The 14,037-nt window shown below is 41.4% G+C and overlaps 1 protein-coding gene across 1 annotated transcript in view; it reads right to left on the bottom strand.

The window, feature by feature from the left end:
• LOC139172790 (DNA polymerase epsilon catalytic subunit A-like) overlaps positions 1–12,326 on the bottom strand; it is a 14,074-nt gene extending 1,748 nt beyond the window's left edge. Inside the window, exons 1-10 of the mRNA XM_070762011.1 lie at positions 12,195–12,326; positions 10,777–10,912; positions 9,040–9,120; positions 8,091–8,135; positions 6,511–6,603; positions 5,201–5,355; positions 4,916–5,054; positions 3,884–3,964; positions 2,488–2,595; positions 1,037–1,161 (exon numbers count right to left, since the gene is read on the bottom strand). Coding sequence (XP_070618112.1) covers positions 1,037–1,161; positions 2,488–2,595; positions 3,884–3,964; positions 4,916–5,054; positions 5,201–5,355; positions 6,511–6,603; positions 8,091–8,135; positions 9,040–9,120; positions 10,777–10,912; positions 12,195–12,316 — 1,085 coding nt within the window. The 5' untranslated portion in view covers positions 12,317–12,326. The remainder of the gene's footprint in view (positions 1–1,036; positions 1,162–2,487; positions 2,596–3,883; positions 3,965–4,915; positions 5,055–5,200; positions 5,356–6,510; positions 6,604–8,090; positions 8,136–9,039; positions 9,121–10,776; positions 10,913–12,194) is intronic.
• Between the last annotated feature and the right edge of the window lie 1,711 nt (positions 12,327–14,037).

Consider the following 14,037-nt stretch of genomic DNA (forward strand, 5'->3'; position numbering starts at 1 on the left):
ACCATGAATACTTGGATGGACTTCCCAGAGAGAGACCAGCTAGGGAAATCTTGTTTGCATGGCCAGGTTTTTGGTATGCTGTGCACTCACGCCAATGTTGGGGACCCCTGGTATAATCTTTCCTTTCTTTCTTTCTTTCTCTCTTTTTTTTTTCTCTCTTTCTTTCCTTCCTTTCCTCCGTCCCTCCCTTTACAATATATCTACATTATCTATCTATATTTATCTACCTATCTATCTATCTATCTATCTATCTATCTACCTACCTACCTACCTATCTATCTATCTATCTATCTATCTATCTATCTATCTATCTATCTGTCTACCTATCTACAGTATATTTATTTATTATTTATTTATTAGTTCGATTTCTAGGCCACCCTTCTGAGACTCAGGGCGGCTTACAACATGATATCTATATCATCTATGTATGTATGTATGTATGTATGTATGTATGTATGTATGTATCTATCTATCTATCTATCTATCTATCTATCTATCTATCTATCTCTATCCTATCTATCTATATATATATCTATCTATGTATCTATCTATGTATCTATCTATGTCTGTATGTATGTATGTATGTATGTATGTATGTATGTATGTATCTGTCTGTCTGTCTGTATATCTACAGTATATTTATCATCTTTCTATCTATCATAGATAGATAGATGATCTACAGTCTATCTATCTATCTATCTATCTATCTATCTATCTACCTTTCTTTCTTTCTCTCTGTATCTGTCTGTCTGTCTGTCAATCTATATCTATCATCTATCTATCTACAGTATATCTTATCTATCTGTCTATCTTTCTATCCATCTCTATATCTACAGTATCTCTATATTTATCTATCTTTCTAACTGTCTATGTATCTATCTTTCTATTTCTCTACTTATCTATCTGTCCTCTATCCATAGGGCATGTACATACCCAAATAAGTTAACAATATTTTGTGAAAAACTGACTTGCGTAGTTCGGTAGCCATTCGATTTAATTTATAAATGTAAGGATCACGGGGTTGGGGTGGGGGCACAGGGGGAAGCTTACCTCATCAGGTTCGTTGAATACACAGAACGGACCCTCATACTCGGGTTTGGGAGTAAACTCGAAATCTTCGATGTCTTCCGAGACGATCTCCCGGTTTGTGATCAGGTATCCCTGAACCACACAAGGAGAAAAGAGGTGCCACTCCAGATAGCAATTTGGAACAGTTATTATTATTATTATTTATTATTTATTAGATTTGTATTCCGCCCCTCTCCGTAGACTCGGGGCGGCTCACGACACAATAAAAACAGTTTATAACAAATCTAATAATTTACAATTTAAAATATTAAAAAAACCCCATTATTAAACAGACATACATACAAACATACCATACATAAATTGTATAGGCCCGGGGGAGATATCTCAGTGCCTGACGACAAAGGTGGGTTTTAAGGAGTTTGCGAAACGCGAGGAGGGTAGGGGCAGTTCTAATCTCTGGGGGGAGCTAGTTCCCGAGGGTCGGGGCCGCCACAGAGAAGGCTCTTCCCCTGGGGCCCCGCCAACAGTGCTGCCCCCGGGGTCTGGTACCACTTTCCCCTTTCTTAGCAATAGAATTTAGACCTATATACCGCTCCACAGTGCTTTTACAGCCCTCCCTAAGCGGTTTACAGAGTCAGCCTCTTGCCCCCCAGCAATCTGGGTCCTCATTTGACCCACTTCGGAGGGAAGGCTGAGTCAACCTTGAGCCGGTGGTGAGATTTGAACCGCTGAACTACAGCTAGCAGTCAGCGGAAGGAGCCTGCCGTGCTGCACTCTAACCACGGCGCCACCCCAGCTAAACCAGAGTTCCCCAAATTTTCCGGCTCTGCGGACCAGTGGCAGGGTGGGTGAGGGGGTGGGAGCAACTGGAAGACTTGTGGATCCCAGAATTCCTCAGCCAGTTTTACTGTCAGTTGAAGGCCACAAGTCTTCAGGTTGCCAAGGTTGGAGACCCTTTGTTCTAAACGCCACTTTTCTTTGGCAAGTCCTTGTACCGCACGAATCCCAGCAACAGGTTAGGTCCCACAGAGTTGGCCTTCTCCGGGTCCCGTCGACTAAGCAATGTCGTTTGGCGGGACCCAGCAGAAGAGCCTTCTCTGTGGCAGCCCCGACCCTCTGGAACCAGCTCCCCCCAGATATCAAAGTTGCCCCCACCCTCCTTGCCTTTCGCAAGCTCCTTAAAACCCACCTCTGTCGTCAGGCATGGGGGAATTGAAATTTTTCCCCTTCCCCCTAGGCTTATAGAATTTATACATGGTATGTTTGTATGTATGAGTGGTTCTTTAAATTAGGGTTTTTTAGATTGTTTTAATATTAATTTGTTTACATTGTCTTTTTATATTGTTAGCCGCCCCGAGTCTTCGGAGAGGGGCGGCATACAAATCTAATAAATACAATTTTTAAAAAATACAATACAATACAACACAATGGGACTAAATGGCAGCGATAATAAATCACCTGGCCGTCAATCATGTAGGAGATCATCATGATCTGGTCTGTTTCCGCGTCAGGAAATTTCAAAGGGAGTTTTGTAGTCTCAATGTCAAAGGCCAGGACAACAGGGTCCTAGAAGGAATAATAATAATAATAATAATAATAATAATAATAATAATAATAATAATAACAACAACAACAACAACAACAACAACAACAACGAAAAACCTAGCTGATAGCATGATTTTAAAACTGAACTACGATGACTCTGGCATCTATTCAGATGGGCCCATCTAGTCTGCCCTTATACTATTTCCTGTATTTTATCTTAGGATGGATCTATGTTTATCCCAGGCATGGAAGTTTGTTCCAAGCATCTACTACTTTCAGTGAAATAATATTTTCTCATGTTAGAAACCTAGAAGATTGACGGCAGAAAAAGACCTCATGGTCCATCTAGTCTGCCCTTATACTATTTCCTGTATTTTATCTTAGGATGGATCTATGTTTATCCCAGGCATGGAAGTTTGTTCCAAGCATCTACTACTCTTTCAGTGAAATAATATTTTCTCATGTTAGAAACCTAGAAGACTGACGGCAGAAAAAGACCTCATGGTCCATCTAGTCTGCCCTTATACTATTTCCTGTATTTTATCTTAGGACGGATCTATGTTTATCCCAGGCATGGAAGTTTGTTCCAAGCATCTACTACTTTCAGTGAAATAATATTTTCTCATGTTAGAAACCTAGAAGATTGACGGCAGAAAAAGACCTCATGGTCCATCTAGTCTGCCCTTATACTATTTCCTGTATTTTATCTTAGGATGGATCTATCTTTATCCCAGGCATGTTTCAATTCAGTGACTGTGGATTGACCAACCACGTCTGCTGGAAGTTTGTTCCAAGGATCTACTACTCTTTCCGTCAAATAATATTCTCAGGTTGCTTCTGATCTTTCCCCAACTAACCTCAGATTGTGTCCGCTTGTTCTTGGGTTCACTTTCCTATTAAAAACACTTCCCTCCTGAACCTTATTTAACCCTTTAACGTATTTAAATGTTTCGATCATGTCCTCACTTTCCCTTCTGTTCTCCAGACTCTACAGATTGAGTTCATGAAGTCTTTCCTGATACGTTTGATGCTTAAGATCTTCCACCATTTTTGTAGCCCGTCTTAGGACCCTTTTAATTTGATAAATATCTTTTTGTAAAATGCTGGCTACAACCATCAGCACCAGTCGATGGTACTTGTGATACACTTTTAAAAAGTTCACTTGACTGATTTTCATGGTGAGTGAATAAAAGAGATAATAAAAAAGGTCAGGCATTTGAGAGAACGCTTGCTCCATGCCAACAAGGCCATGTTTCAAGGCCTGGGGGTTTTAGAAAAGTTTCTGTAGAGCCTCTGCAGAGATACTCACAGGCCGTTCCACCATGTCGTCCCGTCGAATAATCTCGGGAGGAAAACTGCTTCCCCGGTGGTGAACGTTGTACCAGTGAGCCTGCCAAGGGATAAGAGGACCAAACGGAGTTAAAAGGATGACATTGAGATGGGATTTGGTCCTGGTCTTTATTCACTCTTCTACCGGTAGCCCTTGAGTTACAATAATTTTATTTAGTGACCCGTCAAAGATACAACGGCATACAACAGTTGACTTAGGAGCATTTTTCACACTTACGACCATTCCATCATGTCCCCAGGGCCAACAGGATCAAAATCCAGACAATTGCCAACTGTCTCATATATTTTATTTATTATCATTATTATTATCATTATCATTATTATTATTATTATTATTATTATTATTATTATTATTATTTATTAGATTTGTATGCCGCTCCTCTCCGAAGACTTACAATGGTCTTATATCAGGCTTTTGAGTGCATAGCAATAAGGCCAAGAGCTTATTTCAGGGTTCAAAAAAATATAAGACAGGGTCTTATTTACAGGGAAACAATGGATAGAAAGAAAGAAAGAAAGAAAGAAAGAAAGAAAGAAAGAAAGAAAGAAGATACATAGATAGGTAGGTAAGTAGGTAGGTAGGTAGACAGACAGATGATACAGATAGATAGATAGATAGATAGATGATATAGATAGATAGATAGATAGATAGATGATATAGATAGATAGATAGATAGATAGATAGATAGATGATACAGATAGATAGATAGATGATATAGATAGATGATATAGATAGATAGATAGATAGATAGATGATATAGATAGATAGATAGATAGATAGATAGATAGATAGATAGATAGATAGATGATATATAGATGATACAGATAGATAGATAGTTAGTTAGATAGATAGATGATATAGATAGATAGATAGATAGATAGATAGATAGATAGATAGATAGATAGATAGATAGATAGATAGATGCCTTGTTTCCCCCCAAATAAAAACCTCCCTGTCACAGTTCCGTGACAGGGCAGATCATAAACTCACCACATGGATCTTCAGATCGATGGACAGACGGACGTGGTAAGGCACGTCGTACTCCCGCATATCTACGATGTTGTCCATCTGATCTGCCGTCTTCTTCGAGGGCTCCTCCTCATGGTTCAGAGTATGCCCAGTGAGAGCACTAGGGAAAAAAACCCAGCAACCCATCTGTTTGGTAGCAGCAATGCCTCAGATAGAAAGTCCATACAGAGAGTGGTGAGGACAATCAAGATGCTCTTATAAGGGCTACGAGCTTAGAGCTTGGACTATATTCTTGGATTACCCTACCTAGTAAGCAGGGTGGTGTAAGTGTCCAAAGCTTGGTCCCGTTCTCTATTCTTCTTGACCGCAGGGGTAATCTCCCTGCGGACTTTTATCAGGTCATCCACGGTGTTGAAAGAAAGCTTGATATAAGTTCGTTTCAGGCCAACCAGGTGATTTGGCTAAAACGGAAGAAAAAACCAGCCTCAAACTTTGCAAGATTGATTCACAGAGATGCATGGGATAAAAGCAATTAAGACCACCAAATCGAGTAAAAAAGAAGGCTTTTAAAAATACAGTAGTTGAAGCAAATCGGGCTCGGGCAACTTTTGAGCCTTAAAAGTCATTGCAGCCCTGTCAATCAGACACACTCTTCCTTCATTCAATGGCAGGGATTTATTTCTCTCTAGGAATTTATTTCTCTCAAGATTATCACTCTACATCAGGTACAGTATAGGCAAATTTGGCTCTTATATGACATTCATTCATTCATTCGTTCATTCATTCATTTATTAGATTTGTATGCCGCCCCTCTCCGCAGACTCGGGGCAGCTAACAACAATAAAAGACAACGTAAACAAATCTAATATTAAAAAAAATCTAAAAACCCCAATTTAAGAGATCAGTCATACATACAGTCATACCATACATAAATTTTATAAGCCTAGGGGAAGGGAATATTTCAATTCCCCCATGCCTGACGACAGAGGTGGGTTTTTAAGAGCTTACGAAAGGCAAGGAGGGTGGGGGCAACTCTGATATCTGGGGGGAGTTGGTTCCATAGGGTCGGGGCTGCCACAGAGAAGGCTCTTACCCTGGGTCCTGCCAAATGACATTGTTTAGTTGACGGGACCCGGAGAAGGCCAATTCTGTGGGACCTAACTGGTCGCTGGGATTCGTGTGGCAGAAGGCGGTCCCGGAGATATTCTGGTCCGGTGCCATGAAGGGCTTTATAGGTCATAACCAACACTTTGAATTGTGACCGGAAACCGATCGGCAACCAGTGCAGACTGCGGAGTGTTGGAGTAACATGGGCATATTTGGGAAAGCCCATGATTGCTCTCGCAGCTGCATTCTGCACGATCTGGAGTTTCCGAACACTTTTCAAAGGTAGCCCCATGTAGAGAGCATTACAGTAGTCAAATCTCAAGGTGATGAGGGCATGAGTGACTGTAGACTTCAACTCCCAGAATTCCTGAACTAGCATAACTGGCTCAGAAATTCTGGGAGCTGAAGTCCATAAGTCATAGAAGAACCAGCTTTGCCTACCCCTGCACTACATCTTAAGGTAAAGCCGCCCATCTTATTAAAATCATCTTATTGAGTCCATTTCTCACCAAATCCAGGTCCTCTTTGGATACAATTTCCAATTTTGCTATTTTCCCCTGGAATTTCTTGGAAAGGAAAGACGATACTTCTCGGTCGCAACCCTAAAAAGAAACGTTATATTAAATGGCTTAAAGAGAACTTATTTCTACAACCACTCCAATTCTACCAGAGCAAAAGAGCTTGTAAGAAATTGTCTGTACATCTGCAAAGGAGGAAGGAATGAGGAGTAGACCTTTCTCTAGCTCCAGCTTCTTTGAAGTAAGATACTATTAAAGCACATCCATCACCCTGCTGCAATTGATGGTGAGGAAATTTCAGAAAAAGATTGTTTGTCATTGTTAATAATGAATAGAATTCTTTATTGGCCATGTGTGATTGCACATTCAAGGAATTTGTCTTTGGTGCAGATGCTCTCAGAAAAGTGTTGTGGTTAGCTCTGGCCCAGTTCCTGCCCCAAGGACTGTGGATGTGGGGGAGACATCCACATGCTGCAGGCCTGTTTTGCCCCCGGTGGAATCTGATGATGAAGGCTCCTCTGACCCAGAAGACATGAGTGACAGTGAAGAGGAGAGTGAGGCAGACAGCTCAGAAGGAGATCAATTATCTAGCTCCTCCTTGGATTCAGAACAGGAGTTAATGACACAGCCACGCATGCGGAGAGCGATGCATAGGCAGCAACAACTGAGAGATTATTATCAAAGAAAATGAGGCCACCTGTGGTTGGGTGGGGCTGTGGTCATTAGTGAGGCTGCTATAAAGAGCAGCCTGTGGGTTTGGCCATTGTGGAGGATTATCTGATCGTTGTGTTTCGTGACTGCTTTACTGACTTGGACCTTTTGTGTGCCAATTTTTCCCCGCTTTGAAACTAAACCAGAGCAAAGTGTGTTTCACTTTGTGAAAGAAGAAGGACTGTGAATTGCCTCACAGTTGCAAGCTAAGTATCACAGAACTGATAAGGGACTTGTACAAATGACCAGGTTGTTTGGAGACGAGGGCTCTTGGCTATACCAAAAGAGGGCTTAGGTTAAGTGAATTTTCATTATAAAGAACATTGTTTTGAATTTTCAAACGTGTGTGTGTCTGAAATTTGTACCTGTGAATTTTTGGGAGGATTCTACCAGAGAGCCCGACAGAACAAAAAGATAAATTTGTCAAGAATCATGAAGTACAACACTTAATGATTGTCATAGGGGGTCAAATAAGCAATGAGGAAACAATCAATATTAATAAAAATCTTAAGGATACAAGCAACAAGTTACAGTCATACAGTCATAATTGGGAGGAAATGGGTGATAGGAATGATGGGAAAAAAAACAGTAGTAATAGTAGTGCAGACTTAATAGTTCATGAAAAATCCTAATACAAACACAAAAGCATACTTGTATATATGTGTGCACACACAAATCTCTCAGTGCATAAGCCACTAGCACATATTATTGCATGCCACAATTATTAAGGAACAACTTACTTGCAATTTACTACTTCTAAAGTACAATGCCAAATGAAGTATTGAATTATGCCATATTACAATGGACCGAAGTCCAAACATCTTAAGGCTTGAAACCCAAATGTTGCCAATGTAGATTACCTTTTGGGCTGCAATGTAGAAGTAGGGCCTATAGGGTAAAGCCACCTAGGAGAGAACACAAAGTAAATAAGGTGAGTTTCCAATGTTTTACAAATAGGTCATTTTTTTTTTCTTACCAGTTAAAACCTAAGATGAGACAAATTGTTCTTAGTCTACTCTACTGCATCTATAAAATGGGAGATATTTTTGCATTGAAGATAGAAAAGTGTTTAGTAAATGATAAAGCAACAAGAGAAGCCAGAGAGATCAATCCATACAGATTTTATAGGTGATTGTATTTCTTGATTAATTTCTTGACTAACTGGAGTAATATCTCAGGGACCGCCTTCTGCTGCATGAATCCCAGCGACCAGTTAGGTCCCATAGAGTGGGTCTTCTCCGGGTCCCGTCGACTAAGCAATGTTGTTTGGCGGGACCCAGGGAAAGAGCCTTCTCTGTGGCAGCCCCGACCCTCTGGAACCAACTCCCCCCAGAGATTAGAATTGCCCCCACCCTCCTTGCCTTTCGTAAGCTACTTAAAACCCACCTCTGCCGTCAGTCATGGGGGAATTGAGATGCTCTTTCCCCCTAGGCCTTTACAATTTTATGCATGGTATGTATGTTTGGTTTTTCTTATATTAATGGGTTTTTAAATCATTTTTAGTATTGGATTATTACTGTACACTGTTTTATTATTGCTGTTAGCCGCCCCGAGTGTCTGGAGAGGGGCGGCATACAAATCCAATAAATAAATAAATAAATAAGTTGCCTAGGTGAGACACAGTATAATACAGTCAAAGACACTTATTTCAATCTGCATTATGTATTATTATGTATCATGTATTAACATGTATGTGCTACAATCCCATATGTCATATCTAATCTTCCTCCAAATTTCAAGCAGTACTTTTAAAATGTACCCATGGATAAGTATCCCCTTTCAAAACCCCAGTTTAAAGAGACTACTGACCTTAAATCTACTTCCATCCTCTTGAATGAAATAATAATCCACAGCACTGACTAAGCGTTTATCTTCATCCAAAATCTCTGTCTAAAACAAACAAAGTTACTAAAGCCATTTAATCAGAAAATCACATTCTCCTAACATACTGTTTTAGAGCGAAGTATTCTATCAGGTCAATATGTTGAATAATATCCCAGCCAAGAGCTAAATTGGACGTGAGAAAATGGGAGGCTCGAGGCAAGGATGGAAATCCTTGAAGTTCTGAAACTGAAAAATATTTCAGATACATTGAAGTGTTTAGTTACAGGATTGTAATACCTCTAGTCCTTTACTTACAACCACAATTGTGATTGGAATTTGTTCTATGCTTTAGGAGTAAAAAAAATCTAAAGACAGTTTTCTATTTAAGATGTGATCGTAATTTAGTTTATTCAGCATGAAATGTAGCTGAGTTATGTAGCATGAGACAATATATATATATTGTCAAATTCAATATATATATATTGTCAATATATATATATTGTCAAATTCAGCTTAAACATGTGACATATATATATATATATATATATATATATGTAGATTGTTCTGAGTTCGGGTTTTGCCCTGTGTAATGTTTTGCATGTCTATGCGACGTTTCGGCGAAATCACATTCACCATCTTCAGGCTGAGGTTCCAATCTTTGTGTTGTTGAAAATTTACGAAAACACACACACACACACACACACACACACACACACACACACACACACATATATATATATATATATATATATATATATATATCTGCCTTACAAGGCAAAGGTTGCAGGTTCAAGTCCCAGTAGGTATGGCTAGCTGATGAGGCCAAAATAAGGCTGAAATAGATCTATCCTAGTCTCCCTTAATTTTCAAATTCAGCAAAAAAAAAAAATGAGACACACACACACACACATATACCAGGGTGATTCGACACAAAATGTAACCCTTCCCTGGTACAGAGCTGAAGGGATTGGATACTGTAGCCTAGAGGATAATTCTCTGCCTTACAAGGCAAAGGTTGCAGGTTCAAGTACCAGTGGGTATGGCTAGTCTCCCTTAATTTTCAAATTCAGCAAAAAAAAAAACATGTGACACATACAGATAGAATTGTCGGCTATCAATAAAATTAACTGCCTTGGAAATGGCCCTGAGTTGGGCCGAGAGGCAAATAAGGAGCTGTGATGTTCCTTCAATACACCAGGGTGATTCGACACAAAAATATGTAACCCTTCCCTGGTGCAGAGCTGAAGGGATTGGATACTGTAGCCTAGAGGATAATTCTCTGCCTTACAAGGCAAAGGTTGCAGGTTGAAGCCCCAGTGGGTATGGTTAGCTGATGAGGCCAAAATAAGGCCGAAATAGATCTATCCTAGTCTCCCTTAATTTTCAAATTCAGCAAAAAAACATGTGACATATATACTGTATATATATTCTGTAATATTGGGACTGTCAGTGGGTCAACAGTGGGTCAGAGGAGCACCCACTGCAGGACAGAAATGACAGTTGCTCTTTAAAAATCATGATTTAAATCAAGTTGATTTAAATCAAGCCTTTTTCCTAGTGATTTAAATCAAGTTGATTTGTGTACCCTGCTTATAACCATTTTTTATTGCAGTTATTAAATGAATCACCACAATGAAGTGGTATTTTTGTTGGAAACTGATTGGGAAGGTTACAAATTAGAATCATAATAAATAAACAAAAGGAAAGAGAGGTGTTTCCTACCGGGTGCATGTTAATCAACCATCCCGTCCTTTCGGCCGGCTCCTTAATTCTCTCGAATCCAAAGAGCGTGTCAATTTTGTCCGTCCACTGGCTGCGCTCTAGACGCCGAAGCGCCGAAGTGGAGGAGCCGTCATCCCTGCAGCAAGAAAAAAATATTTTGTCCCCATTTGTTTTAAGTCTCAGAGAAAACAACCACGTCTGCTGGAAGTTTGTTCCAAGCATCTACTACTCTTTCAGTAAAATAATATTTTCTCATGTTGCTTTTGATCTTTCCCCCAACTAACCTCAGATTGTGCCCTTTTGTTCTTGTGCTCACTTTCCTATTAAAAACACTTCCCTCCTGAACCTTATTTAACCCTTTAACATATTTAAATGTTTCGATCGTGTCCCCCCCTTTCCCTTCTGTCCTCCAGATTGTACAGATGGAGTTCATGAAGTCTTTCCTGATCAGTTTGATTCTTAAGACCTTCCACCATTCTTGTAGCCTGTCTTTGGATCTGTTCAGTTTGATGCATATCTTTTTGTAGGTGAGGACCCCAGAACTGGACACAGTATTATTCCAAATGTGGTCACCAGCGCTCTATATAACGGGATCCCAATCTCCCTCTTCCTGCTTGTTATACCTCTAGCTATGCAGCCAAGCATCCTACTTGCTTTCCCTACTGCCTGATCGCACGGTTCACCCATTTGGAGACTGTCAGAAATGTCTCACCCTAAATCCTTTTCTTCTGAAGATTTTGCTAACACAGAACTGCCAATACAATACTCAGATTGAGGATTCCTTTTCCCCAAGTGCATCATTTTACCTTTGGAAACATTGAACTACAGTTTCCATTGCTTTAACCACTTATCTAGTAAAGCTAAATCCTTTGCCATATTACAGACCCCTCCAGGAATATCAACCCTACTGCACACTTTAGAGTCATCGGCAAATAGGCAAACCTTCCTTACCAAGCCTTCCCCTATGTCACTCACAAACATATTATATTATGTCACTCACAAACATACATGTTATACCTCTAGCTATGCAGCCAAGCATTCGACCCACTTTTCCTAACACCCGACTGCACAGTTCGCTCATTTGGAGTCAGAAATCTGAAAAATGCAGGAAAACTGAATTTCCCACTTAATGACCCTTGTTTCATTCGTCCTCCATGGTCACGTGATTGTAAATTCAAATGCTCGGCTGTCGACTCGTACTTATGACCAGGGTCCCGTTTGGTGACCTTCCGACAAGCAACATTCAATGGGGATAAAAGTCATTGTCTTTAATTTTAAGAATGGCAGATATTCACTTAACAACCGCACGAGAAAAGTCGGAAAACGGGCCAGGGCGTCTCGCTTAGCGACGGTCGTATGTGCGAGGACGGCCTGTACCGCCCCGCCTCAGAGCCCTGACACGAGGGGCGGGTCCTCACCGAGGGGTCTCCCTTTCGGCGTCCTCTGCCTGGGGCTCCGCAGCCCACCGGCGCTTCCAGCCGCCGCCTCCTCCGCGACCGCCGCCGCCTCCTCCGCGACCGCCGCCTCTCCTCTGCGCCATCCCGGCCGGCGAAGCGGGCAACTTTCGCGCGTTGCGGAACGTCTCGCGAGATCCAGGCCGCCTCCCGAGAGCTCGCGGCTCAGGAATCCTGGGAGTCGAAGTCCCCACAAGTGATCAAAGGGGTGCGGCTTCCTGCCTTCCCGCCCGCCCCTTGTCTCGAACCAATCGCTTTTCTCCCGCCTCCGCCTCTGTGCTAGGAGACGACCAATGGAAGGGCAGCTTTCCCTTCCTTTTCTCCAAAGAGCGGTCTCTGTAAACACCTCCTCCCCACGCCACGCGCTGTCTGCATCCCTCCCGCATCTCCGCTCCAGCTATTCTTTGGCTAATTGTCGTGGTCACGCCCACTCTTCTCCGATTGGATGAAATCATTCTTTTCATCTTTCAGGGCCACTTTCTGCCTATCCATCAAGCCTTCTTTCCTTACCTTCTCTGTCCCTTAAATCTTTCCTTCTTTGCATTCTCTCCTTCCTTCCTTCCTTCCTTCCTTCCTTCCTTCCTTCCTTCCTTCCTTCCTTCCTTCCTTCCTTCCTTCCTTCCTTCCCTTCTCTGTCCCTTAAATCAGTGTTTCCCAACCTTGGCCACTTGAAGATATTTGGACTTCAACTCCCAGAATTCCCCAGCCAGCAAATGTTGGTTGGGGAATTTTGGGAGTTGAAGTCCAAATATCTTCAAGTGGCCAAGGTTGGGAAACACTGCCTTAAATCCATCCTTCCTTCTTTGCATTCTCTCTTTCCTTCCTTCCTTCCTTCCTTTCCTTGTCCCTTAAATCCTTCCTTCCTTTCCTTCTATGACCCTTACATTTCCTTCCTTCCTTCCCTCATCTCTCCCTTAAATCTTTCCTTCCTTGCTTGCATCCTCTCCTCCCTTCCTTCCCCTCTCTGTCCCTTAAGTCTTTCCTTCTTTGTGTTCTGTCCCTTCTTCCTTCCTTTCCTTTTGTTCTCTCTCCCTTAAATCCTTCCTTCCTTGCATTCTCACCCATCCTTCTTTCTTTCTTTCCTTACTTGCTTTCTCTCCCTTATTCCTTTCTTCTTTCCTTCCTCCCTCTTTTCCATTATCCTCCCTTTCTTTCATCTTCCATTCTTCTCCCCTCCCTTTCCCAAATCTATAACTTTTTTCTCCCTTTCCACTTTTACAGTAACAGTCGGCTTAATGCACTCTCCATCGTTGCCAGAAAATGAAAATGACCCCTAAATGGATGGGAAGCCTTCAGATTTGCTGTGTCAGGATTCATATTTGCAATCACGGCTTTTAAAATCCAGAGCTGAAAGGCAGAGGGGGTTGGGCATCCCTCCTTCCTGCGTCCTTCAAAGGACATTTCCTGAGATTTTGTGGGCTCTCCGTCACTGGAGGATTTTAAGAAGAGACTGGACAGGGTCTCCTGCTTGAGAAACATAGAAACAGAGAAGACTGACGGCAGAAAAAGACCTCCTGGTCCATCTAGTCTGCCCTTATACTATTTCCTGTATTTTTATCTTAGGATGGATCTATGTTTATCCCAGGCATGTTTAAATTCAGTGACTGTGGATTTAACCAACCACGTCTGCTGGGAGTTTGTTCCAAGCATCTACAACTCTTTCAGTCAAATAATATTTTCTCATGTGGCTTCTGATCTTTCCCCCATTAATATTACATTAACATTATATATTATTTATTTATTTTATTTATTATTTAGATTTGTATGCCGCCCCTCTCCGCAGATCTGGTGGCCTAGAGCTTAATTC

This window comes from Erythrolamprus reginae, chromosome 10, assembly GCF_031021105.1.
Source record: "Erythrolamprus reginae isolate rEryReg1 chromosome 10, rEryReg1.hap1, whole genome shotgun sequence".
In the NCBI taxonomy this organism is placed as follows: Eukaryota; Metazoa; Chordata; class Lepidosauria; order Squamata; family Dipsadidae; genus Erythrolamprus; species Erythrolamprus reginae.